Source organism: Natrix helvetica (assembly GCF_964273705.1).
Source record: "Natrix helvetica genome assembly, chromosome: 6".
NCBI classification, from domain to species: domain Eukaryota; kingdom Metazoa; phylum Chordata; class Lepidosauria; order Squamata; family Natricidae; genus Natrix; species Natrix helvetica.
This window is the reverse complement of record NC_138553.1, coordinates 73,472,883-73,500,542: the sequence shown is the minus strand read 5'-3', so window position 1 is coordinate 73,500,542 and position 27,660 is coordinate 73,472,883. Positions and strand designations below refer to the sequence as shown.

The 27,660-nt window shown below is 42.3% G+C and overlaps 1 protein-coding gene across 4 annotated transcripts in view; it reads left to right on the top strand.

Annotated features, from left to right (window-relative positions):
* Positions 1–27,660, top strand: part of SCUBE1 (signal peptide, CUB domain and EGF like domain containing 1) — a 177,250-nt gene that overhangs the window by 36,731 nt on the left and 112,859 nt on the right. For all 4 annotated transcript variants that reach the window (XM_081957479.1, XM_081957478.1, XM_081957477.1 and 1 more), the window contains one exon: positions 17,013–17,141. In XM_081957479.1, the coding sequence (XP_081813605.1) occupies positions 17,013–17,141 (129 nt within the window). The remainder of the gene's footprint in view (positions 1–17,012; positions 17,142–27,660) is intronic.

The window sequence follows — 27,660 nt, the reverse complement described above, 5'->3', positions numbered from 1 at the left end:
TTCATTTCCAGCATCAAACTGGTGTCATCAGCATGTCTGTTTGTAAAGTACCCTAACGATGCCTGCTTCATAATAAGCAACCCGATATTGGATTACAAAAAGCAGTGATTTATTAACAGCTTCATTAGGCATTTCTTATTCGCAGCCATCTTTTTTGCTTTCTTTATCTGCTTTTGAACTTTGCCCATGTTTCTTCCCTCCCTTCAGTCTTTGTCATAAATCACATTATCCAATAGCTTCATTCATCTCAACCCAGCTACTGTAATCTGAGATCCAGCTCCGCCGACGCTCTGCATGGAACGTCAACACAGAGAGTGGACACTGTTGATGTTTCTCCTAACAATTTTAATTCCGATTTCTTTTTCTTTTAGTCAAGTATTTATCATGATATATTCTGCACATAAGTTGACAGTATACAATCGACATATACTCCTTTCTAAGCCTTGAACTATTTAGTTATTCCATATCCAGTTCTAATGATGGCTTCCTTGTGATGGTAGTAATTTTTATTTTTATTTTTTTAATATATATTTTTATTTATTTACAAAATACAAAATACATACACACAAAACTTCGACGTACACTACATTTACACAATACAGTATGAACAGGAACTTCCTGTTCTTTCTAATAGCAATTACCAATCGATACAATTCTCCTTATGTTATTTCCCCTTCTAGTATATTTCATTTGCATTTCACCATTTTTAACCCTCTTATTTTACTCATCGATCTGCTATATGGGGTGATTACCTCTAGTACATTTAAACTCTCTTGAGTGCATATATATATATATATATATATATATATATATATATATATATATATATATATATATATATATATATATATATATGTTGTATTTGTGCTGATAAAATAATTTTTATCAGCACAAATACAACACAAATATAAAAAGGCAACATTATAAATAAAAATATGGGTTTCTGCCTGGATGGTTTTCTGTGATGAGCCGAAAGGACAGAAAGAGGGAGGAGTGAGCTCCCTCCCATATTAGGTCATACCAGGGGTTGTAACACAAACATATATATATATATATATATATATATATATATATATATATATATATATATATATATATATATATATATATATATATATATATATATATATATATATATATATATATATATATATATATATATATATATATATATATATATATATATATATATATATATATATATATATATATATATATATATATATATATATATATATATATATATATATATATATATATATATATATATATATATATATATATATATATATATATATATATATATATATATATATATATATATATATATATATATATATACACTCAATATATATGTTAATTCTCCTTAACTACTATCTTTGGGTTTTATTGACTTCTTTCATTGATCCCTGTTTCTTTCCTCCATCCACCTATATCATTTATCCCATATCTGGTAATATTCTGTTTCTTCTTTTCCCTGGATTTCTTTTGTTAATTTGTCCATTTCGGCACAGTCCATGTTGTTAGATCGGGTAAAGGAAAGGCACACTCAGGCTTAGGCAGCAACAGCTCTTTATTAACTCTGAAACAACTATGTACAATCCAGCGAAGGTTCAGTCTGACAGCAGCCCTTTTATAGGGAGCTGCCAGATCCTTCGACCAATCAGGTTGAATCTCTGTTCCCGCCGGAACAGAGGACCTTGGTGTAAACCATTGTAACTGATTCTGGTATCTAACACATGTGATGACAGTAATTTTTCAATAGGCAGATAAGACATCCCAGTGCATGTTTTCAAGGCCACCACAGCTTGTTATGGCCTCCATAAACAAAAAACAATTCTATAAAATAAAAAACACCCTCAATTTTGAACTTCCTGATCTCTTCATTATCACTGGATGCTGTCAATCCAGTTGCCTTGCTTCTCTTGCTTCTATTTTGCTCTTAAACCTAGTGTTCATGGGGTGGGATCCTACCAGTTTAACAAGCAAGCACCTGAGGTTCGGACCAGTTTGGGGAAACTGGTAGAATCCCACCCCTGCTACTATTTATATCATGTTGCAAAAATGCAGGTCTTGATTTCAGAGAGAGGGACAAACACAGTTCAATGCTGCTTTCCCTTTAGTATGCTTACATCTTTTCCAAACCAATATTCTGTAGAATATCTCGTTTACCAAAATGCTAGTCTTTGGTGGAAAATTAAATGCAACCATACCATTAAGGGGAATGCAAACTTGTCTAAAACACGTGTCTCCTGATCTGACTTTGTCCCTGATATATCCTTCCCTTCCATTATATTATTTGAGGAGAAAATGTTGTCCCTGAATCAATTTCCTCCTAATTGCTTTGTATCTTAATAGAGGCTTACTAACCAAAGGACCAAATCATTGCTTGAATTAAGCTGTTCCAAACTTAATTAAAAGCTTTCCTTTTAATTAAAAATAGCCCACAATAAGGGGAAAAACAGGAAAACCCTTTTTAAAATGGCTTGTTTAAAATACATTTAGACAATAACATAGTCTCTATATAACTGCTCATTATGTGGTAGTATTGCAGTTAATTAAAATTACAAAAAGCCCCATTCATGTGGGATTGCACTATATTTTGGTGATGGAATTTTAGTTTATAGAAACACTAGGATAACAGAGTTAGAAGATGGGGTCCTTTGAGCTTTTACGAATTCATAAATTCCCAGGTGAAATTCACAGATTTGCATTTTTAAAATATTACAAAAGTGTTTGAGGATTTTCAAGGAAAAATGTGCAGCATTTTCAAGAAAAAATGTGCAGGATTCAGGGATGTCACAGACAAGCTTGTGCAGTTTTCTTAGCAACATTTTTCAGAGGTGTTTACCTCTTGCCTTCTTCATGGCGTTGAGAGGGAATTGGCCCAAAGTCACCCAACCGAAGGCACAACTAGAATTCATCGTTGTCTGGTTTCTAGCCTGGTGCCCTAATCTTCTCTTCCAAGCTAGCTCTCATTTTAACTTTTGAACAAAAACAAAAAAGATGTCGCTGCTTTGACAATTCTTTTGATAGTCTGGAGGTAATTTACTTCATCTATATATATAAAAGCCAAGTACCACACACTCATCATGAAATCTCCAGAAGTGTAATGCCTACAAACTTGAAATTTGGCACCTATGTTCTTCTTGGCTTCTAGGTGCTCGCTAAGAAAGGATTTTTCGAAATGACCATCAGATCATCAGTATTTCTTATACAGTATTATATTAATACAAGTTGATGCTAAGGAGTTAGACATTCTACTCCCCCTCCCCACCTGAAAGGAACTCTGTTCCAACTGCCAGTCGTCTTATATGAGAGAGGCCAGCACGTGACTCATCCAGCCTGCGGGCTGGCCTGATCACATGGTTTCGTAGCAAAGCTTGGGTATCCAGCTAGTGTTAGTTATATTATGAATGAAGTAGATCTTCAGTCACATGAATGAAAATAAACATCAGATAGATTTCCAGAATATGCATTCCTATATGTATTTTGTTTCTATCGTAAGCGATTTTATGATTGCTTTTGCAAAACATTAAAATGCCTATCTCTCATTGATGATCAATAAAGGTATAGAAGAGATGGTACCAGGCTCAGCGGCAGTGAGAGGGATCTTGGATTTCTGTTTGGACAACTACTTAAATATAATAATAATAATAATAATAATAATAATAATAATAATAATAATAATAATAATAATAATAATAATAATATAATAATAATAATAATAATAATAATAATAATAATAATAATAATAATAATAATAATAATAATAATAATAATAATAATAATAATAATAATAATAATAAATTTTATTTGATTAGCCGCAACCCTCTCCCGAAGGACTCGGGGCGGCGTACAATCAAAAGGATAAAATACACATAGGACACACATACATACGAAAAAACAAGGACAATTACATTTGTGCATGAAGGAGGGTAGACTTGTAAGTGAAGGACAATAAACACAGCTAAAAACACGATTAAAACACAGTTTAAAATCCCCTTAAATAAAATTGCTAAATTAAAAACCCCTCAGGAGCGTAACGAAGTTATGGTTGAGCCAGGCCAGATATTTGGAAAAGGTGGGTCTTGAGTTTAACACGGAAGGAGCGGAGGTCTGTAGTGGTCCTAATATCCGGGGGGAGGTCATAAGCTAGCAATGTGCTTCAGCTGCCAAAAAAGCCTACACAACGCTAGGCTGCATTAAGAGAGGGACAGAATCAAGATCATACGAAGTGTTAGCACCACTTTATAATGCCTTGGGAAGATTACACTTGTAATATTGCATCCAGTTTTGGTTGCACCAATATAAAAAAAGATGCTGAGACCCTAGAAAGAGTGCAGAGAGGAGCAACAAAGATGATTAGGGGACTAGAGACTAAAACGTAAAACAATTGCAAGAACTGAGTATGTCTAGTCTAATGAAAAGAAGGACATGAAAGCAGTGTTCCAATATCTAAGGGTCAGCCACAAAGACGAGGGGGGTCAACCTATTCTTCAAATCACCTGAAGGCAGGACAAAGAGCAATGGATGAAAACTAATCAAGGAGAAACCAACCTAGAAATAAGAAGAAATTTCATGGCAGAACAATTAACAAGTGGAATGGCTTGCCTTTATAACTTGTAGGTGCTCTATCACTGGAGTTTTTAAGAAGAGATTGGACAACCTTCTGTCTGAAATGGTATAGAGTCTCCTGCTTGACCTCCAAAGTTCCTTCCAACCATCCTATCCTATCCTATCCTATCCTACCCTACCCTACCCTACCCTACCCTATCCTATCCCTGGCTTGGATATAGTCTCACTAAAACTTTATTTATTTTGTTTATCAAATGTATATAGCCATCCTTCTCATAAACATGAGTCTCTTAACTTGTTCATGGTGCCCTCAAAGGTTCATCGAGATGCTATCAAAACAAATTTAATTCCAAGTGGTTGAATCCATACGTTTTTCTTGGCAGTGAAATGGAAGTGTTCTGTTTTATTGTTGCTTTTTAAGTTTCCTGCCTAGCCAATAATCTTGGAATCCCCAGGGAATCCCACATCTAAGTACTAACCTGGGACAACCCTGCTTAATTTTTAGACACCAGCCACGGTCAGCTGGCTGTTACCCCAAGCTGAGGCAGACAGCAAGTCCAAAATCTGTTGACACACTCATGTCATTTCCTTGTGAACAGTACACAAATGGTTTCCATTGCCTTCTCCCAAGATGTGCTCTTGACTTCTTTAACCTAGGCTGAGCCTTTGAATTTCCCCTGCAATTCCCTGTCTAACAATTAACTGGAATGAAGTAGAGGTTCTACATAATGCACTCTCCAGAGCTATATTCAAGATCAGATCATCCAATAGAACATTCTGGCTGCCAGGGAGGGGATTGAGGAGACACTCCAAAATTGGAGGTTGCAGTTTTGTACCCATCATGCATGATTTCTGATTGTGACAATTGCATCTGTGAAAGAAGTAAACCTTAGAACACATCATAGTAGCTGGGAGAAATTTCTCCAAATTTTAGAGTGTACGGATTCCATCATTAAAGTGTTTCATGTAGTCCTATCTGTATACCATGCAGAAGGCATGCCCAATTTTTATCGATAAATATTTTAATGGTACCAAAGGTGCTTTTTCAGGAGGCAACTGGAGTGTCTTGTTTTTTCTTTTGAAGACGTTTTGCTTCTCATCCAAGAAGGTTCTTCAGGTCTGGCTGGATAATGGGGACTGGAAGGATTTATATTCCTTGCAGACAGCTGGTCCTTTGCATCCTTTTAGAGGGTCCTTGAAGCACTTGGAGATTTATCAGTGTCCTTATTCAGGGTCATCTGAATAGTATTCCTGGTTCTTGTAGTCTGCATTTTTTTTCTCTGGAAATCCATTCTGACTCCCACATCATTCAAAGGGGACATAGATAAACCTCCAAGTGCTTCAACAACCTTCTAAAACAGGGGTGTCAAATTCACATCATCACGGCAGTGTCACATGATGTTTTGGGACTGTTTTCCTCTGCGCTAAACCGTGTGTGGGTGTGGCCAGTGCGTGACGCATCTGGGAGTTTGACAGTCCTGCTCTAAAAGGATACAATATAAATCCTTCCATTCCCCACTCTCCTGTCAGAGCTGATGAAGCTTCTTGGATGAGATGCAAAACGTCTTCAACGAAAAAAACAAGAAAGTCCAGTTGCCTCCTGAAAAAGCAATTTGAGACAACCAGGACCTGAATGACTGAGAATCTCTACAGACTTTTACTTTAATTGTAGTTCTTCTGGGCTAGAAGCCAGGAGATTGTGAGTTCTTATTCTATTTTAGACATGAAAGCCAGCTGGGTGGCACTGGCTGACATTGGGTGTTTATATGGTCTATATGGGAGCATCCTTCCCTAAAGCCAGCCTTTACTCATCATCTGCCAGGATATGTTCTGCCTCAACCCAATCAAGCAATGTTTCTCTTAAATGCATGGTGTACTATACATTCTGCTGATGGTATTAAGTACACTAATAGTGTCAAGATCTTGAACTTTCAACTGGGTGGGGAAAACCGGGAAGCTTTCAGATTCAGGGTAACGTCCGGGTTCCAAATAGCATCCAAAATAAATCAGAGTCCAAGGCAAAGTATTGCTCAAAGTTCCAATTTATTAAGAGAGTCATGTTGGGGGAAAACCCGAATCCGAAAGCTTTCCGGTTTTCCCCACCCAATTAAAAGTTCAAGATCTTGCCCCCACACCCACAAGTCCATCACATGGTCCAATCTTCCACTGCCATGCTGGCAGTTCCACCCATCCAGTTCTGGTCAGATGCAGAGGTGCAAAGACAAAGGATGACCTTGGCTTTCTAGAAAGAATGTTGTTATAGCTACATCATATCCCACTCCTACAGTCCCCCCTCCCATTTTCCCACAATAGAAAATGCATAGTAGAATAATAGAAAGTGTGGCAGGCCAAAGATCCAAAAGAAAAGATGGCTGCAGGCCTGCCAAATAGATCGATAGATTTATCCCTTTAAAAAATAATAATTTCTAGTCCCAATTCCCACAGAGAATTTGCTATAGTATTAATGTAAGTTATAAAGGGAAGTTAAGGTGAAGGTCCACCCACCTAAATAAGTAAATATGAGTTCTAGAGAGATAAAGTCATCACCACGGCCTTTTCCTGTTTTGATCTGCTTGGCCAAAGATAAGACTTCTGCACAGGTTAATGAAGCCCATTGCACAACACACACACACACACCATTACAGCTGCCACAGTTGACTTTTTTTGCCATGCCTTGCAAATGCCCTTGGTATGGTCAATGACTCCAAGCTTTCATAATATAAATACATTTCTTCCCCTTGTTTTGAATCCCTTTCTGAATGTTTCCTGAGTTTTTTTTTCCTCTTCTATTGACATTACAGTAAACTTTTTAGTGTTTCTTTATTGCTGCAACCAGTCCTGAGGGGCTGTATAATTATATGCAACCTTGGCCACTGTAATCGCCAGGAGGGAAAGAAAAAGCACTCCTTAAGATAAAGATAATTGTCATTAATTTTGACAATTATCTTTGTCAGTGTATTTGTGAGTGTATATGATTATTATTTTTTTCATTTTTGACCATCTTGCAAGATAGATGTACAGTCATTTGCTCAGTTGCTCAGTCCTTGCATATGATCAGAGACAAACATTTTATCCTTTGGGGTAAATGGATAACTAAGGCTACCCAAGCTGGTCATAGGAACAGATAGAAGGCAGAAAGAAATATCCCTCACTTTCTGCCATAGTTAGAAAAAAAATGTAAGTATTTACAAATGTGTAGACTGATGGTTGACTAATAACAGATACCCCAGTCCTAGAATGTTAATTAACAACTTCTCCTTCTGCTCCTCATGGGCTATTATCAAACCTGTTCCACTTCTGTCTTTTCTTTCTCCCTAATAGACATCAGGTTTTCTTTCTTTAAGCTTTTCCATTCCCATTGATCACCCTTGACCTTGACTCCACAAACAATCCTTCAGTCTTTAAAAAAAATTTTTACAGTTTCCTCAGGCCTTCACATCTTGAAAATATCACAACTAGAAAACAATAAAACAAAGAGGCATGTGGTGTGTTTTTAATTGATTTTCGTAGGGCTTTCAAAAACCATGGCAATTACAAGCCTATAGTGCTTACAGGCAAAATGCCTCCACCTTAACGAATACATCTCTTCTTTTTAAAGTTTTTGTAAAGTTGTTTTTTTTTACAAATATATCAATGTGTGAACAGTGTGGCACCTGGGTGTCATACATCCTAATACAAATAAAACGAATAGCATTAGACATAGTTATTACTTTCAACCAACATGTATTTCTAATAAGGTAAGGTAAAGGTTCCCCTCGCACATACGTGCTAATCGTTCCTGACTCTAGGGGGGATGCTCATCTCCATTTCAAAGCCGAAGAGCCAGCGCTGTCCAAAGATGTCTCCACGGTCATGTGGCCAAAGGTGCATGGAACGCTGTTATCTTCCCACCAAAGGTGGTTCCTATTTTTGTACTTGCATTTTTATGTGCTTTCAAACTGCTAGTTTGCCAGAAGCTGGGACAAGTAACAGGAGCTCACTCCATTACACGGTGCTAGGGATTCGAACTCATGAATGAATAGTATTATCATGCAAGTATCTTTTTCTATGATTGGCATTCAATAAGCCATGTGTGATTAGCAATTTGTGATGATGAGTGTCATCATTTAGTCATAAATAATGAATGAACAAACACGCGCACACTCTCTCTGATGCGCTCACATGCTCTATTGCAGGAGTGTCAAACTCACAGCGTCACGTTGTTGTCATGTGATGTATCACAACTTTCCCCCCTTTGCTAAACCGGTGATGGATGTGGTTTGACACCCTGCTCTATTATATTCTCTTAAGGAAATACATGCTGGAGTAGGTATATTAGGCAGATGTCTAAATTACAGTGTTTCCTTTGGGAAAAAGTAACACCTAATCATTTCATCCAAAAATAGATAATTGTAGATTTTTAAATCGTATGGAAAATCTGGAATTCCACTCCCTCACTCACCCACCCCTGACGCACCCACACAAAGAAATATTTCTTAGTCCCCAGCTATGGAAAAGGCTTAAATTCATTTCTTTCGTCTGGACGTATTAGCCTCCATCACTATTATTTGTGGTCAGTACTGTTAGTCACCTCATGTCACTTCAAACATAGAACTCAAGAGGGAAGGGTGAGGTTAGTGCTATCTTATATCTGTTTGGAAAAGGCCAGGCGCTACACAAATCTTTCTAAGTATGAACTTCCTATCCATCTTCACCTTATTTGACGAATCAGGTGTGAGCCATATGGGCTACATAACTTTGATAGGTGGTACCTTGTTTTGATAGTGATAACAAATGTAAAATGATCCTTGTATACTTCCTCTCCCCCACCCCCACTCCTGCCAAAAAGCAAGACAGGAGTGAGAATCTTAGGAATTCCTAGAGTAACATCTTAAGAATTCATAGAATTCAATATAACTCAGATGGGGGTAATAGAACAAAATTAAATGAGTGTCTTAGACATTAAGAGAGATCATTTCAACACTTAGACAGGCCATGGGAAGGATTCCATATATGGTAATCTTAAAGGAGAAAACAAGAAGCTTGGGAAACTCTGAAAAATGAAATTATAAAAGCCCAGTCTAGCATAATACCACTGAGAAGAAAAATAAGAGATCCCAGACAAAACCAACATGGTTGCATAAACTCTCTGACAAACTAAGAGATGAAAAGGACAAGTATAAAAACTAAAGCAGAATACCAACAAATAATCCGAATCTACAAAGACAAAGTCAGAAAAGCTAAGGCTTACAATCAACTAAGACTTGTAACAAATGTCAAAAATAATAAATAATTTATTTCAATATATAAATATCAAGAAAATAGTCAAGGAAACAAATCAGTCCACTACTGGGAGAAAATGCCAAGTAGATGACTAGTAATAATAAGAAAGTAGAATTATTTACCGTATTTTTCGGACTATAAGACGCACCAGAGTATAAGACACATCATGATTTTGAAGAGGTAAATTTTAAAAAAAGGTTTTGCACTCTGCAGGCCTCCCAAACCCTCTGCAGGCCTCGTTTTTTGCAAAAAAAAAAAAAAAAAAGGTGGGGGCATGAAGAGCTTTGGGAAGCTTGTAGAATGCTCCTGGGTGCTGGGGGGGGCAAAAATGAGCACAAAACAGCCCGTTTTTCACATAAATGGACCGTTATTTGCAAAAAAAGGGCATGCAGAGCTTTGGGAGGCTAGTAAAGTGATCCTGGGGGCTGGGGGGGCAGAAATGAGCAAAGAATGGCCTGTTTTTTTACCAAAACAGACCATTTTTCCCAAAAGATTGGGGATGCAGAGGCTTTGGGAGGCTAGTAGAGTGCTCCTGGGGGTTGGGAGGGCAAAAACGGCGCATTTTCTGCTCATTTTTGCCCTCCCCAGCCCCCAGAAGCACTTTGCAAGCCTCCCAAACCCTCTGCACGTCCATTTTTGCAAAAGGGCGGGTTTTCAGTATGCCAAAATTGCTGTATTCAGTGTATAGGACACACCCAGATTTCCACCCTCTTTTTTGGAGGAAAAAGGTGCATCTTATACTCCCAAAAATACGGTAATACATTCTTTGCACCTGCCTTACGGAAAAAAGGGGGAGAATAACTGAACCTACTAAAAGCAGAACCACAAAAGACAGACTAGGAATACAAGTCAAAATAGGCAAGAAAATGGTAATGCAACACCTATAGACTCTAGATGAGTTCAGATGATCAGCACCAGATTACATCCATGGTTATTTAAATAGCTGGCAAAAACACTGTATCATAACCAATATGAGTTTGTCAAAAACAGATCATGCCAGACAAAGTTTATTGCATTCTTTGACAAAGCGACTAAATTAATAGGTCAGCACAATACTGTAAATATACAGACTTAGACTTCAGTAAGGTATTTGATCAAGTAGACTATAGCTTATTTCTTGGTAAGATAGAAAGATGTGGGATAAGCAGCATCAGATGGATTCATAACTGGGTGACCAACTATACTCATTTTTTTCAGATGTTTGCACAGGTGCATTTCTAAATAATCTTCCTTGACAATAAAACAGATCCTTTATTTTCTTTTTCTTTATTCATAGGGTTGCTCTGATGCTACAATTATCAAAGCAACAGGGAACAGGCTGTTCCTTTTGTTCTTAGAACCCTCTTAGAAACTCTGGAGAATGAAGCTGCAAAAAAAATATTCACAACACAGTAGCAACATTCCTTCCTTATAACTTATCTTTTGTTTCATTGGAAAGTGAGGGTGGGAAGAAAAGCAAAGTAGAAACCAAAAGCTTGCCTGCTATAGGGGTGAATCAGAGGTGTGGTGGCAGATGAAATGAAGAAAACATGGTGGTCAGGAGATGCACTGGACTTCATGGTCTCTGTGGGTCATTATTAGGGCAACTGAAAAAAATGGTGATCTGTAATAGTGGTGAATATCTGTAGCTCGGGTTTAGGAATAGAATAGAATAGAATAACAGAGTTGGAAGGGACCTTGGAGATCTTCTAGTCCAATCCCCTGCCTAGGCAAGAAACCCTACACCACTTCAGATAAATGGTTATCTAACATCTTCTTTAAAACTTCCAGTGTTGGGGCATTCACAACATCTGGAGGCAGGTTGTTCCACTGATTAATTGTTCTAACTCTCAGGAAATTTCTCCTCAGTTCTAAGTTGCTTCTCTCCTTGATTAGTTTCCACCCATTGCTTCTTGTTCTACCCTCAGGTGCCTTGGAGAATAGTTTGACTCCCTCTTCTTTGTGGCAACCCCTGAGATAATTGGAACACTGCTATCATGTCTCCCCTAGTCCTTCTTTTCATTAAACTAGACATACCCAGTTCCTGCAACCGTTCTTCAAATGTTTTATCCTCCAGTCCCCTAATCATCTTTCTTGCTCTTCTCTGCACTCTCTCCAGAGTCTCCACATCTTTTCTACACGTAGGATTAGGGTGAAGGTTTGTTTTCCGAGCTTGTGGGTTAGTTTCCGTTTATTAACGGAGGATTACAAGACTCTTGTCTTGTCTTGTAATCCTCAGGTAATAAATGGAAACCAATCCACAAGCTCGGAGAACAAACCTTCACCTTCAAACTGGTGATCAGCTGGGAACTGATCCTAGCCCAGCAGCCCAGGAAGAAATGAATATGCAAGGTAATGACAGGCCCTTGGAGGGGAACTTCTCCATTAGCATTCGCTGCCTATTAGTTTCATCTTCTTCGCTTCTTTGTTGCCGTATCGTTTATTTCAATTTGTCTTTCTTCAACATTTGTGCAAGCCTACCTGTTCATTCCAGATGCCGAAGAAATATTTCCGTGGAACTAACTACCGAGACATCAGCAATCAAAATATTACATTTCAAGCTCTTTTCAGTACTCAAATTCTGCTGCTGCCTGATTTCCCCAAGTGCAATGTTTTGGAATTGGATAGCTGAGATTTATGCAGGCAGACGGCTTCCTGATGACTGCATTTCTACAGAGGTTCAAGAACATAAATTAATGAAAGTCAATTGCAATTTATGTTTCTCAAATTAGTTCCAGATCCAATTGTAAAAAGAGCATGTCATGAAAGAAAAACACACTTTCTAGCCAAACACAGCTCATGTTGGATGAAAGTCTGTCATTAAAGCAATACTCGGGATAGGAGCGTCTAGACTAGTTTAAGATTGTTCATTATTTTTCTTGCGGATAATTTTGACCATTACCATAAAAGCATCATTTACTGCAGGGACGGGAGACTTTCAGACATGCCCAATTTACAATTCGAATCATCTCTCTCTCACACACGCACATAACCTACTGTGCACATTCTTTCCCCCTTTTTTTCAAGCATTTGACAGAAATACATTGCAGCAGTTTGGAGAATTCATTAGCGTTTGTCTGCTGTGCTTGGAACTTTTTATTTCTTTCAAAAATCCAGCAACTTCCCATGGTTTCATACAGAAAGGGCCCCATGTTTGCAATAGGAACATAAGAAGATATGCATATTGCACATTTTTCTTTATAATGCATCACATTTCCAGTTTTGCAATGGGAGTGTACTGTCAATGTACAATTTTAAAAAAAAATTTTTTTAAAGAAGATATGCATATTGGACCTAAGTCCACTTTATTTAGAGCTAATAGTAGCAACACCTCACTGTTTGGGTATGGAGTTTTTTCCCTCAACAAATAGGACAGTCCAGGATTAAACTTGGAGGTTCCACGCAAAGCAGTCTTTCTATAACCCTTCACTCAGTGGTGGGATTCAATATTTTTTACTACCGGTTCTGTTGGCGTGGTTTGATAGGCGCGGAATGGCTTGGTGGGCGTGGCAGGGGAAGGATACTGTAAAATCCCCATTTCCTCCCCACTCCAGGGGGAGGTTACTGCAAAATCTACATTCCCTCCCTATCAGCTGGGACTAGGGAAGCAGAGAATAGATAGGGGCGGGGCCAATCAGAGGTGATATTTACCGGTTCTCTGAACTACTCAAAATTTCTGCTACTGGTTCTCCAGAACTGGTCAGAACCTGCTGAATACCACCTCTGCTTTCACTGCAGATTTGGACTTTGTGATGAAGACAGAGGAGTCTGTGTTGGGAATTGTTAAAAGGTGGGTAGAGGCAGGGAAGCCTGGCAGACTTGGGCCAAGTGCCCTTTCTTAAGGCAGCGGCGGCAGATGGCTTCTTTGAATGGGCAGGCGGCCCAGTCATGGCTGCCGCTGCAGCCCAGACAGGTGCTGGAACTTTGGTGAGCACGCTGTGGAGTCCTACGCCGGGAAGCTGGAACAGGCGGGCGACCATGTCACCTTCCTCCGGATCCTCTGGCAGGGGAACCAATTCGTCCACTAGGCAGGTGCGGACGGGAGGCGGTGTAGGCGACAGCTGGAACATCTTTGCCATGGATTGCTCCGAGAGCTCGGCTGCTCTAGCCTCGGCAATCGCCTCCTGGAGGGTCACTTCAGCTTGGGCCAGTGGCGCCGCCTGAGGCGGATGTCCTTGACCCCGCACATGAATTGTTCCACCAACGCTGAGACTATGTTGGTGAACTCGCACTGCATGGCGGAGGTGCGGAGAGCCTGGAGGAATTGGCTTATGGATTCCTCCGGCTTCTGTACGCACCGCCAGAAGGCATAGCGCCGAGCGATCCAGGGTGGTGTTGGCACGCAATGGTGTTGTAGCTTGCGAATCAGCATGTCCCAATTGAGGAAATGGACCAGCTGAGGGGCTGCCAGAGCCCTGGCGGAGCTAAACATTGCTGGTCCGCAGCAACTTAAAAAAACCTACACTTTTCATCAGCCGGGATGTTCCTGTTTCCATTTGCGATTAGGAAACACTCAAATCTTTCGAGGAAGGCATCCCAGGTCTCTCTGGCTGTTCCAAACGGCGCAGGAGGCATCGAAGCCATCCCAGCGCCACAAATTAAGCTGCTGCCTCAGAGAGTGACGATGACTGTTAGGCTCGCCTGTTGCGATGGTCAGTGTGGTGGTGTCAGCGGCCGCTAAATCCCACCTTCGTCGCCAGTGTTAAAAGGTGGGCAAGGAATTGGCTGACACAGCTGAGGTAATTCAAACAGTTTAATCACAACAGGTCTTACAGCAAAATACAGAAGAGAACCAAAGCTTTCCCTGCTTGACAGCTATTTATATGGAGCTGTCAAGCAGGGCAACCAATCAGGGGAGAGAAAAGGCCCGCGTTTAGCCAAGCCGCATCTTATCCAATCAGACGCGGCTTGGCTGTTGCCGGCAGTCAGGCAGGGTAAGCATGACGTCTTTGGAAGAATACTACAGGAATGAGTTTCACAAGGAGTTTGGGGAAAATGTTTAGGACTTTGTGTCATTTATTATAGCTGTGGAAAGCCTCTGAAAGAAGGGCCTTGCAATGTGTGCCTTTAAGGGGCCTATTTCTCTTAACCATGAAAACAGCCATGTTTTCCATAAGCTTGAAATCTTTTCGGGCTATCTTTGCATGAGATAACCCTTCACAGCTACTTTGCCTCACTGGGAGAAAGCCTCAATTGCAGGAGTGTCAAACTCAAGGCCTGTGGGCTGGATCAGGCCCAAGGGCCACCCTGGAAACAGTGAAGGACTGGCCCCTGGTGCCTGTGCCAGCAAAAACGGAACTCTGTTTTCGCTGGCAGAATGCTGGGGCCATCACAGGTGCCCCTGATACGAGTGATGTCGAGCTGGCCACGCCCTCCCTGGTCACACTGCCCTCACCCTGAGGACAAACACAATCTTGATGCGGCTGTCAGTGAAATCAACTTTGACACCCCTGCTCTATTGCAACAAAATATGTCTGATTGTAAGATATGCTGTATGCTTCACCAGCCACTCCAGTTCTTAATACAGCGCATTCCTTCCACAATGAGTGTGAGTAGCCCATCTGCTTTAAACACATTTCCCTTTCCCTCCAAAAAAGACAGACCAACAAACCAGGAGTCTGAATGGCAATAGTGAAGTGTGCCCATCCCACCTCTCCATGTTTACAATAATTATGGGAGATACGTTGGGGGCACCCAGAGAAAGAATACGACCACTGTCCATTAATCAACTTCCACCTAGCAGTAACCCTGAGAAGTGCAGAGCATAGTTTTTTATCAAGTTATGGGAAGGGTAGGTGTTCTGGGTAGGCTTCACAAAATCAATCAAAATCAAGAAGCAGACTCCTTGTCCCTTTTTATTAAGCTAATGTGAATTCCTCTCATTCCAGCAAACAGTCTTTCAAGGATGAATTTACAACCACAGACCTTATCAGGCTTGGAGAGCTGCCAGGCCAATATCTTCCATAGGCAACGCTGTACAAGAAAATACTTGGCAAGGAGTCTTTGAGAGTCACGAACAAATCTTCACATTAATTAAACGAACAAATTGTCTCCTGCAAACTCCACTCCCCTTTCACTCCTATTTATTCCCTATGGGAGAGGCCATTCATCGTCTACCTGTGTCTTTACTCCCAAGTTGGTCCTTGTTCCTTAACTATTCCCTTCTCCTGGCAGCTCTGCGCATGCGCACATTGGGAACAGGCTCCAGCTGTTCTTCTGCCCCACTGATCTCTGACTCCGAAGGCAGCTGATAACTGTCGGACGTTCCTGGCCCCATCTCTGCCTCTGACTCAGAGCACTCATCAGAGCCTTCCCCAGACTCCATGTTCCTCCCAACCTCCTCACTGTCTGAGTCTGCCACCAGCTCTGCTGGCCACTGGCGGGCCATAACAGTAGGCGAAAGGGAACAAGTTTGAGAAGGTGCATTAAGAGAGTGCATTTTCATTTGTCAGGAGGACAATCAATCATCAGTTTAGAATAAAGATTCCTTACTAGTTGTGCTAGAGCAGGGTGTCAAACTCAATTTCATTGAGGGCTGCATCAGGGTTGTGTTTGACTTTGGAGGGGGGTGGCCAGCTTGATGTCACTTGTGTCAGGGGCCTTCCTGAGCTTTGTTTTCTCTGGCAGAGACACCATGGGCAGGTCCTTCACTGTTTCCAGGGTGGTCCCCTGGGCCAGATCTAAGCACCCTGTAGGCCAGATGCCCCTGTGCTTGAGTGGATATCTAGGAAGCTTCAAATAAGTTCTTCACAGCTGATGATATAGGGGTGTCCACTGGATATCGTTAATAAAATCAAAATGGCTGCCAGAATGGCGTGATAAGAGCGCCATCTTTTTTTTAATGCATCATGTGTATACCTTTCAGACAGCTCAGTGGGAGTATTACAAAATATATAAGATCTTGAATACAAAACAAGAATTTATTGAGATCCCACACAATAATGGCATTTCTGGATAGATTAAGAAATGAACTTTTATGTATCCTTATGAATGGAAATGATAGCATTTTAGCATTAATTGCCTTTATTGTTGATTAGACCCTGGCCATATCAAAATAAAACAGAACAAAACATAACACGTTATGGAACTATTTTAGCATTAATTTTACAATATTCATCAACACTGATTTCTGTTAAATTTGGTATTATATGCCTGGCACTAGGTTTTTTTTCCTTCTTTCTTCTTGTTTTCAGACATTGATGAATGTGAAAATGACTTCTACAATGGCGGCTGTGTACATGAATGCATCAATATTCCAGGGAACTACAGGTGTATGTGTTATGATGGCTTCATGTTGGCTGAAGATGGACACAATTGTCTTGGTGAGTTATTATAGTACAGACACCTTGTGGTCATATGATATAATTTCTTATCTGTTAGATACATCTCAATCCTCCAAGGAAGCACAAAACTATCTAATTCCTCTGATAAGGCAATCGTCATGATTTTATTCCAGGTTTTAAACATAGTTTCCTCAAGTATTTGACTAACATTCAGATTAAACTGTGGATCTAGAACTACGATCTAATCCAGTGGTGAGTTCCTAACCGGTTTATTACTGGTTCGCTGAGAGGATGTTGTATGCGCGCGCTGGTTGCGTCACTCGCATGCGCTGCGCATTGCTGCATATGCGCAGTTGACTGAAAACTGTTCTGCGCATGTGCAGAAAGATGCCGGTGATGACACAAAAGACTGGGGAACTGGTTCAGGGGCATGGCAGGCCTGGGTCAGTGTTGGTTCCAATGACCCAGGCTGCCATACCACTACCGGTTTTGCCAAACTGCTCCAAACTGGTAGGAACTCACCACTGATCTAATATGTGTAGATAAGGGGTATCGCCGGATCTGGCCCATGGGGTGCTTAGAAGTGGCCCACAGGGTCACCATGGAAACAGCAAAGGACTGGCCTGCAGTACCTCTGCCAGGGAAAATGGCCCTTGGGAAAGCCGTAGCTATAGGCATCAGAAGCCATCGCAGCCGAAAACAGCTCGGGAGCTTGTTTTCTGTGGCAGAGTGCTCGGGGCAGTACAGGCACCCCCGACATGAGGTTGAGCTGGTCACGCCCCCCTCCCCTGCTGAATGGTGGGCGAAGGACGAGGCTGGACACAGCTGAGGTAAAAGTCAACTATTTTATTGGAACGAACAGTAAAGCAACAGTACAGGAGAGAAGCAAGCGTCCCCCTGCTTGACAGCTATTTATACAAGAGCTGTCAAGCAGGGGAACCAATTGGAAGGCAGGAACAGCCCGCCTACAGCCAGGCCGCGTCTGATTGGCTAAGACGCGGCTTGGCTGTTGCTAGCTGACAGCAAGGGAATCCCCGGTCATAGGTCGAGGAAAACAGGGAATACAATACCCCCCAAGGTCAAACACAACCCTGATGCGGCCCTCAATGAAATCGAGTTTGACACCCCTGATCTAGAGGTAGAATCTGTATAGGTATGGAAATGAAGGTGACTGGGGAATTCTGGGAGTTGAAGTCTGCCGATCTTAAAGTTGCCAAGGTTGGAGACCCCCTGCTTTAAGTGAAACACTTGAGGTGAGGGGTGGGGAATCTTTTTTCTGCCAAGGTCCAGTTGGATATTTATAACATCGTTCACAGGTTATACAAAATTATCACTTTAAAAAATTAGCCTGCTATAAAATCTTACATGAGGAGAAGATTTTAATGAGAAAGTTCCTTTTGAAATATTTTTAAGGTGGGTTTTTAAAAAAAGATTTAAGAATTTAGATTTAAGTATTTAGATTTAAATATGGTAGATCTGTCTCATTCTTTAAAAGAATGAGTAAAATAAAAATGTGTATCCTTCTTCATCTTTTCTGTGCTGTTTCTGCTTATTATATAAAGACTCGTATTGTTAAAAAGAAAAGAAAACACACACACACACACCAGGAATATCATAAGCAAAATCTGCAAATATTTTGGCAGGTTTGGATGATTCAACATTTTACCCATTCTTTTGTGAATAATTTTCTCAGTAGAATAATACACTGCAATACAATTTTCCCATTAGGGACTGTGTATAGTAATGTTGCAAAGGCAACTGCAGAATGATAATAATGTTTGCAACCAGAAAAAAACAGAAATGTCATTTCCATTTAAATTTGTGGAGATGAGGTTGATTTATTACTCACTACGGTTTCTTTCTTAGTCGAGATTTTTTTTCTTCCTATTCAGATGGAATGAGTTTTATTTTACCTTCTTTGGTTGAGATTCCTTGGCTATACATTTATATTGGATATAGTCCATGTCTGCCCTTGGGGGAAAGCCATTTTTTATTTGACATTTTTATTGAACAATTTCACAAATATGAGAAGAAATGATACTATGGGGGGTTTGCAAACCACAGTGAGATTCTCATCTGGTTAAATATAATTCGTTTTAACATTGTAATTGCTTGGAACAGCCCAAGTTCCTTCTGAAGATTATTACTTGATGTTCCGTTCGGGCAACATAGGATTAATATTTAACTTTGAGAAATGAAGACTCCTCAAGGCTTTAATTTGAAACCAGTAAGTGAAATAAATTTTCTGTTCCTGGGCAGATAGGCTCGAAATCCAAAAGTCACTACAAAATAATAATAAAAAAAGATGTAGAAGGAGTCAGAGAAGAGCAAAAAAGATGATTAGGGGCATGGGTGGGTTATTGCCGGCATTACAGCCAGTTTGGCGTGCAAAAAAATGCATTGGCATCTAAAAAGGTCTGAGCAGGGACGTGCGGTTAGGGGAGGCAGGGGAGGCAGAGCCGCGGTGTCCTCTTCATGTTGACTTAGGAAGGCGGGGAATGGGACGTGTGCAGGAGGGAGGCTGGAGGGATCGCGCAGCGTGAGCCGTGGTCCCACAGAGCACGCTCTGTGGTCCCCTTCATGTTGACTTAGGAAGGCGGGGAATGGGACGTGCGCAGGAGGGAGGCTGGAGGGATCACGGAGGAGGGATCACGCAGCGTGAGCCGCGGTCCCCTTCATGTTGACTCAGGAGTCAGGAAGGAGGGGAATTGGGGCCTGGCAGGCCGAGTTACTACTTACTCAGTCGAACCGGGCCAAACCGGTAGGAACCCACCTCTGATTAGAGGGCTGGAGGCTAAAGTATATGCAGGGATTGGGTATGTCTAGCTTAGTTTAGTGAAAAGAAGGACATGGGGAGATATGATAGCAATGTTGCAGTGTTTGAGGGGTTACCACAAAGATGAGGGGGGGGAAACTGTTTTCCAAAGCACCAGAAGGCAAGACAAGACGTAATGGATAGAAGCTAATGAAGGAGAGAAGCAACCTAGAACTAAGGAGAAATTTCCTAATTTCAACCAGTGGAACGACTTGCCTTTAGAAGTTGTGGAGACTTTCTAGAAGAGACAGGACAGTCATTTGTCTGAACTGTATAGACCAGTGATGGCGAACCTATGGCACGCGTGCCACAGGTGGCATGCGGAGCCATTTGTCAGGGCACGCGAGGCGCTGCCCTGTCAGCTGACCAGCGCACATGCGCACACTGGCCAACTGAGTTCACCCTTTTTTAAAGCCATTTTCACCCTCCCCAGGCTCCAGAGGCTTTATAGGAGCCTGGGGAGAGCAAAAAGAGCCCCCTGCCCCCCTGGAGGCCCTCCGGAGGCTTCATGAGCTTCCCTGACGCCTTCAGAGCGCTCAAAACGACACTCCGAGCAAACCGGAAGTCACTTCCTGTTTGCTTGGAGGATCGTTTTGAGCGCTCCGAAGGCTTCAGGAAAGCTCATTAAGCCTCTGGAGGGCCTCTGGGGAGGGGGCTCTTTTCGTGACAAAAAAGTCAACACAGAAGATGTGTTAACTTCAGCATCCTGAGTTGTTGAATCAGATTCTGCCATCAAAGTCTGATTGCCTGGAGATGACCTTCTTTGGGGAGGCATACAAGATCTGAAAGAGATGTTATTCAACCACACAAAGGTCTAATAGTAAGCCTTCATAGGAAGAGCTAGTTTGGAAAATCTTGTACCTTCTGATTCATGATGAATGTATCGTTTCTTTTATGTATACTGAGAGCATCTGCACCAAAGACAAATTCCTTGTGTGTCCAATCACACTTGGCCAATACAGAATTCTATTCTATCCTATCCTATCCTATTCTATTCCTTTGCCATTGTAATAGATTTTAGAAATGATTTCGAATTTATCCACAAAAAAAACATGTTGTGAAAAATGAAAGGTTCATCATTCATGATGAATAACTGGATAATATGTTTTATCATGAAAGGAAGACAGTGTTTTTCAAGTGGGGTCAGAAAACCTAACTTATTTGCCTTTCTCCACTCTTTAAAAAAGGACCAGCTCAATCCTTCTCCAAACATCAAGAAAAATTAGATTTACACTTCTGGAAAAAAAATCATTTCAGAAACTGCCAGATGTGAAATGTCAACAAGTTGTAGCATTAATTGATTTAAGATGACACAATCACTGCCATGATTACAGAAAGCAATGCTTCCTTTTCTTCTATTCTGGATGTTTAGCTTTGTTTTCCTCTCTTTGGACAGCTGGTTACAACATGTGGATCATAAGAACCCCAGATGTATTTCTCTGTTCCTGATATTTGTTGTCTCTACATTACTCAACAGCTCAACTAAGTTTTTCCCCCTACATTAAAGCACTGATTATTGTTAACTGAGGCTAAACAAATTTTAGAAGGCTTTGTGTGCTATATAAACACAAAATATTTGTGAGGAAATAATGAAATTGGTTTCTTGCTTGATTTTCTTTCTGTTTAATACTTTGTTCCCGACTGGTGCTCGTTCTATAGTTTAGTGCAAGACCGCTACCACATACAGTACGGGCACAATTTCAGAATGTGTGAGTCTCATACCGTTTCATTTCTACCTCAGCCTAAGTGCATGTGAAATGACCCACAAAATGAAGCCTTTCCAGTTGTAACTCTGTAGAGCAGGGGTCCCCAACCCACAGTCCATGGCCCGGCAGCGGACCACGGCATGCCCGAAACTCGGCCACACAGACAAATGAAGCCCTATCCATGGGATGCAGGCAGCATACGAATCCACGCCCCCTCCGGTCCATGGAAAAACCTCTCTCCATGGAACTGGTCCCTGGTGCTCAAAAGGTTGGGGGCCATTCATTGGTGGGTTTCATATCCTCTTCCAACCGGTACAGCTGGAACGGGGCCAGTGGCGTCCTCATGGATGCGCGCAGTGCACGCATGAGTCTTAGCACCTCTGCGATGCTCCGCAATGCTCCAGCTGCTCTACAGAGCGTCACACAGGCACTGTATGCACCTTTAAACACCGGTAAAGTGCTCTGGGCTGGCTCCGGTACTCCTGTAAGGGGGCATACCGCCTGCAACCCACTACTGGGGGCACTGCTGTAGAGCTGTGAGCAGTCTGTTTTTCCATTGGCAGAAGTTCTTGCTTCATCTACCTCAGCGGTTTCAGCATTGTATTCACGGGGCCTTAAATGGGAATGGTGACATGATGGCTTCAGGAGCCCCCTTGTCAGCAGCTGTCGCAAAAGCAGGGTTGCATATCATCTGAGCTGTTGTAACTCTTTGCAGATGCTTGCTTGGTTCTAGGTACACAGGGATCGAGGTGAAGGGGACAGGGATAACACTGGGAGATCAATTTCTCCTTTTCTGGAGAAGAGAACCGGCCAGCTGCAAGTTATCTTGCTTAGTCTTAGATTCACACACACACACACACACACACACTGTGTTTTGAATGCAGTAGGAGCCATTTCTCTTCTTTCACTTTTATGTGTGGTGGTTTAATTGTATCATTCCACACTTTTAGCAACTTTTAGCATCCTATTCATAGTGGCTACTGGTAGGCATTGCTCAGAATGTACCTCACTTCAACAAAGGCAGAGCATTTTAATGGGAAACATGCCTTCCTGGCTGCACTTGGGGAAATGCTATCCTTTCACCCACATAACCTCCAAGTCAGGGGTGAAATTCAGCAGGTTCTGACAGGTGCCGGAGAACTGGTAGCAGACATTTTGAGTAGTTCAGAGAACTGGTAAATACCACCTCTGGCTGGCACCAGAGAGGGGTGTGGAATGGAGATCTTGCGGTATCCTTCCCCTGAGGAGGGAATGGACATTTTGCAGTATTCTTCCCCTCGAGTGGGGAGGGAATGGACATTTTGCAGTATTCTTCCCCTTGTGTGGGGAGGGAATGGAGATTTTGCAGTATTCTTCCCCTGCCACGCCTACCAAGCCACGGCCACAGAACCGGTAGTAAAAAAAAGTGCATTTCACCACTGCTCCAAGTTATTATCAAATGTAATAGAGCAATCAGACCTTGGCTCCTTCTTTTTAATAATTGCTCAGATTTGTTGGTTGTTTGATTGGTTGCGGATAGCAACTAATGGTCTGAAAGTATTTTAAAGACAAATGGAGTGTATTTATGTATTTTGTACATAAATGGGTACAAAAATACAAAATTATGTATTTTGGAAGGTGGCTACCAGTGGTGGGATACGATCGGTATGGCCCGGTACAGGCGTATCGGTGCCTGCTGGGAGCACCAGGTACCATTCCGGTACTGTGCTCTGGTGGGCCCACCCTCCTTACCTGTATTTGAGCTGATTGGGGCTTATGCACACACGCATGGAGGGTATGGCACCTGTGCGACGCTCCACCGAGCAGCTGGAGCATCACAGAGCATCATAGGTGGTAAGTACACACACGTGCACTGCACGCGTGCTGCACGCGTGCATATGATGGACGCCCGGCCCCGTTGCACCGTACCGGTTGCACCGGGATCTGGAACCCACCACTGGTGGCTACGGTGGCATTTTGCTACGGCTGCTGTAGGACCTGCAGTAGTTTGAAGTAGAGAATGGATTGAATTGGATTCTTGCATTAACTTCAAAGTCGAGCACAAAATAATTCGCCGTCTTCTTACATGTGTTCTCAAGTGGGCAGCCATCAAATTATCATCCAGATGATTTAAAACTAGTTTAGGGGATTAGCAAGTAGAAATGGCTACATTGAATTGCCCTGGCCATGAAGGACACTTTCTATTGAAATCTTTACTGCTGGTGTGCTGATATTTCCTGCGGCATACTGTATGCCTCAAATACAGCAGAGAAATCCATATTTAGTAGTCATGCAGGGGTGAAATGCTACCAGTTCAGACCAGTTCGCCCGAACCGGTAGTAAAAAAATGCTACCAGTTCAGCCGAACTGGTATTTCCTACAGTGGAATCAGTGGATTCCCCGTCGCCGTTTTACTTACCTTTCAGGGGCATTTAGTAGCAGGTTCCGCCCACTCGCCCGGACGTTATCATGTCCGTTTTTGACGCTCTGCGCATGCAGAGGTGGCGCGTGTGAGCGGAGCAAGTGAGCGTGCTCACATTTGCAAACCGGTAGTGAAGGTAAGTAGATTTCACACCTGTGGTCATGTTTTCCTGGAAACGGCAACTCACTCCAGGTTCCAAGCTGATACAGATCTTTCACTGATCCTTTTACCACAGGCTGTAAGTACCTCCAAAGGTTCAATTGTCATGAGAAGTCTTTTAAAGAGAGAAGGGCATCCCAAAGAATTTGCCCATGGACCGGTATTTTCTGCATGGAAAGCTGCGAAGGATGCCATAGAGCAGGCATGTCCAAAGTGCGGCCCGGGGGGCCAAATGTGGCCCTTTTTCAAATTTCAAGCGGCCCACAGCCTCTTCTCCCCACTGGAGTTATTTGTTTAGTCTTTCATAAAATACCATATTTTTTGAAGTATAAAGATGCATCTTTTTCCCCTCAAAAAAGAGGCTAAAAATCTGGGTGCATCTTATACACTGAATACAGCATTTTTTGCCTCCCAAAACTCTGCCCCCTTCATCAAAATGGCTGCGCATAGCCTTTAGGAGGTTTTCAGAGTGCTCCTGGGGGCTGTGGAGGGCATAAATGAGCAAAAAAACAACCCATTTTTTGCTCAACTTTGCCCCCCCTAGCCCCCAGGAGCACTCTAGAAGCCTCTTAAAGGCTATTCATGCTCTTTAAAAAAAAGGCCCATTTTCGTGAAAAATGAGCCATTTTTGGGAGAGTGCAAAAACTTTTTTTTAATTTGCCTCTTCAAAATCTTGGTGCGTCTTATACTCTGAAAAATACGGTAGTTAATTCGCATTTAATGTTAAGGGTTCAAAGAATGTCAGGCTGAATGATCGGCCCCACACATTTTCACCTCACCAAATCTGGCCCTCTTTGCAAAAAGTTTGGACACCCCTGCCATAGAGCTATAACATTCCCAGAGTGGGATGGTAGAAGGGCAGTTTTCCCATTCTGTAGAACTCTCTCAATAAATGTATAAATGTTGTGCCCAAAGCACGAACAAGGACGCAAGAGAAAATGTATTCATGATGCGGCGTTCCTTGCTTTGAACCATGAGTTATTTACAAATGAAATACGGTTTGGGACTTTATTTACAGAACTTTCTTATTAGTATACATAGTAAATATTCATTTATTTACTTATTCACCAGGCCACTTTAGCCTAGAGATGCTTACAAAACTCCATCCAGTAAAAGTGCTAAAAACAACAGAAATTAGAAACAAACCAAAAGAAAAGAAAAAAAAAACCACCCAAATTGCAGTTGCAATAAACTTTGCACCAGAGGAATAAACAAACATGCTGTACTAGAACAAGAGGCCTACCTCATCCCTATATTCCCCACTCAATCGTTTTCCAGATGTTTAGCCAGGAAGGAACCTGTCCAACTTCAGCAGGAGTGGGTATCAGCCAGTGGTGGGTTTCAAAATTTTTTAGAACCTCTTCTGTAGGTGTGGCCTGCTTTGTGGGAGTGGCTTGCTGGCCATGTGACCAGGTGGCAGTGGCTTGCCAGCCATGTGACTGGGTGGATGTGACCAACTTGTAAAATGTGGTGAAACTCACTTAACAACGCTCTTGCTCAGCAATCAAAATATTGGCTCAGGAACTCTGGCATTGAAGCATGCAAGTCTTAAAGCTGTCAAGTTACAAGACCCTTGTACCCCCTAATCCTTTAGAAAAAAAAACCCAGGGGTGTTCAAACTTGACAGCTTTAAGACTTGTGGACTTCAACTCCCAGAATTCCTCCTCTCACTCTTCATCTTGATGATGTGCGGACGGGCAGGGGGAGGCAGCTGGAACCGGTTCTAAACGCCACTGTGGATTTGAGGAACCTCTTCTATAGAAGAGGTTAGAACTGGCAGGAACCCACCACTGGTATCAGCATTCCGAATAACGCACCCATTGAAAGCATAACACCGAGGCAGGTAGAATCCTCAAAAGACATGTTTATTGGGTACATCATATCGGCAGAGCCAATGAAAACCAATCTTGACACTTCCCGCGGTTTTCACCTAACTAAAAAAGTAAGACTCCCCCCTCCCAGGTGTCACCGGTCACATTGTCCATCGAAGATGGAAGGCAGGATCCTCTCCTCTTTCCATAGCCACCTGTTTCAATGACCTTGGTTCCCACAGGAAAACTTTTTATTTTGACTGTTGCCGAACTATCTACTTCTCCCCTCCCCTTGCCGTCTCGGGCTTCGTGGCAACTATGAGGCAGCACAAGATGGCTTCAGCCAGGTTCGCTTCAGAGTTGACAGAGGGGATGGGGAGGGGGGTGAGCAGGAATGCCATTCCAAAGAAAGCAGGTGGAGAATGAAACATCTGATCTTTGGGCTCCCTGCAGATGACATTCTCTTAAAGACCTTAATGGAAGGCAGAAACTAGGAAAAGTTGACAATCCCAATGATAACCAAGTTCAATGCCCTCTGGCCGTGATGGCGAACCTGTGGCATGCAGAGGCCTCTCTGCCGGCACATAAGCATTGCACTAACTCAGCTCTATCATGCATGTGCACACACCTCCCGCCGACCAGCTGATTTTCAGGGCTCTGCCGCGCATGTGGGAGACATGTGTACATGCATGGCAGTAGGGGGCGTCATGCTCCTCTGTGCCCCGTTTTTGGTCCCAGAAGGCTTCAGGAAGGCATGCTAGGGCCAAAATGGGCCACGGGGGGATGTGGGCATCCCTGTGCCCCATTTTTGGTGCCAGGAGGCTTCAGAGAGTTCTACTAGGCCCAAAATGTGCATGCATGGAGGCTGGCATGGGGGAACGCACTCATTGCCAAAGGTTAGCCATCACTGCCCTATGCCCATGATGACGAAGCTATGGCATCCATACCACAGATGGCATGCAGAGCCCTCTCTCACCCATGCTTAGCTCCACTGTGCATGCATGCCTGCCTCCCACTGGCCAGCTAGTTTTAGGGTCTCTGCAGCGTAATCAGAGGGGCAGGGCGCACACGGGGGATTCATGGGCATGTGCTGGGGGCATGCGAGTGTCACACGCACATGCTCATGCGCAGGGGGCATAGGGGCATCGCACGTGCATTGCATTATGGGTGTGTGCACGCACTTCCCGCCAACCAGCTGGTTTTCGGGTCTCGGCCCCAAATGATGAAAGGTTTAGCCATCACTGCCCTGTGGGGTTTTTTAAGTGACAAGCAGCACCTTGAATTCATCCCAAAATTAATTTATAGCCATGCAATTCTCATAGTAAAACCCATCATTACTGCATTATGGAGCAGCTGAAGTTTCTTCAAGTGGTCTTCAAGCAATCATGTGTGAAACACATTGCAGAAGTCCAAGTGAGAGGTAACCAAGACATTAGTGGCTGAAGTGGGCTAGTGTCCCAGGCCAGGTAATATTGTAACTGATGTGCAAAAGGTGCAATCATGCAAAATCCCCTTATGCCACCTATTCCTCAACAGTGAATTTCTTTATAGACCAGTTGTGCATTCTTGTTGAGAATCGAAGATGGTATACTGTATTTCCAGTCTATGGAAAGCTTCCATGCCCCTTCACTTAAGTCTATGCCTATTCTTTCACAACCACAACTTT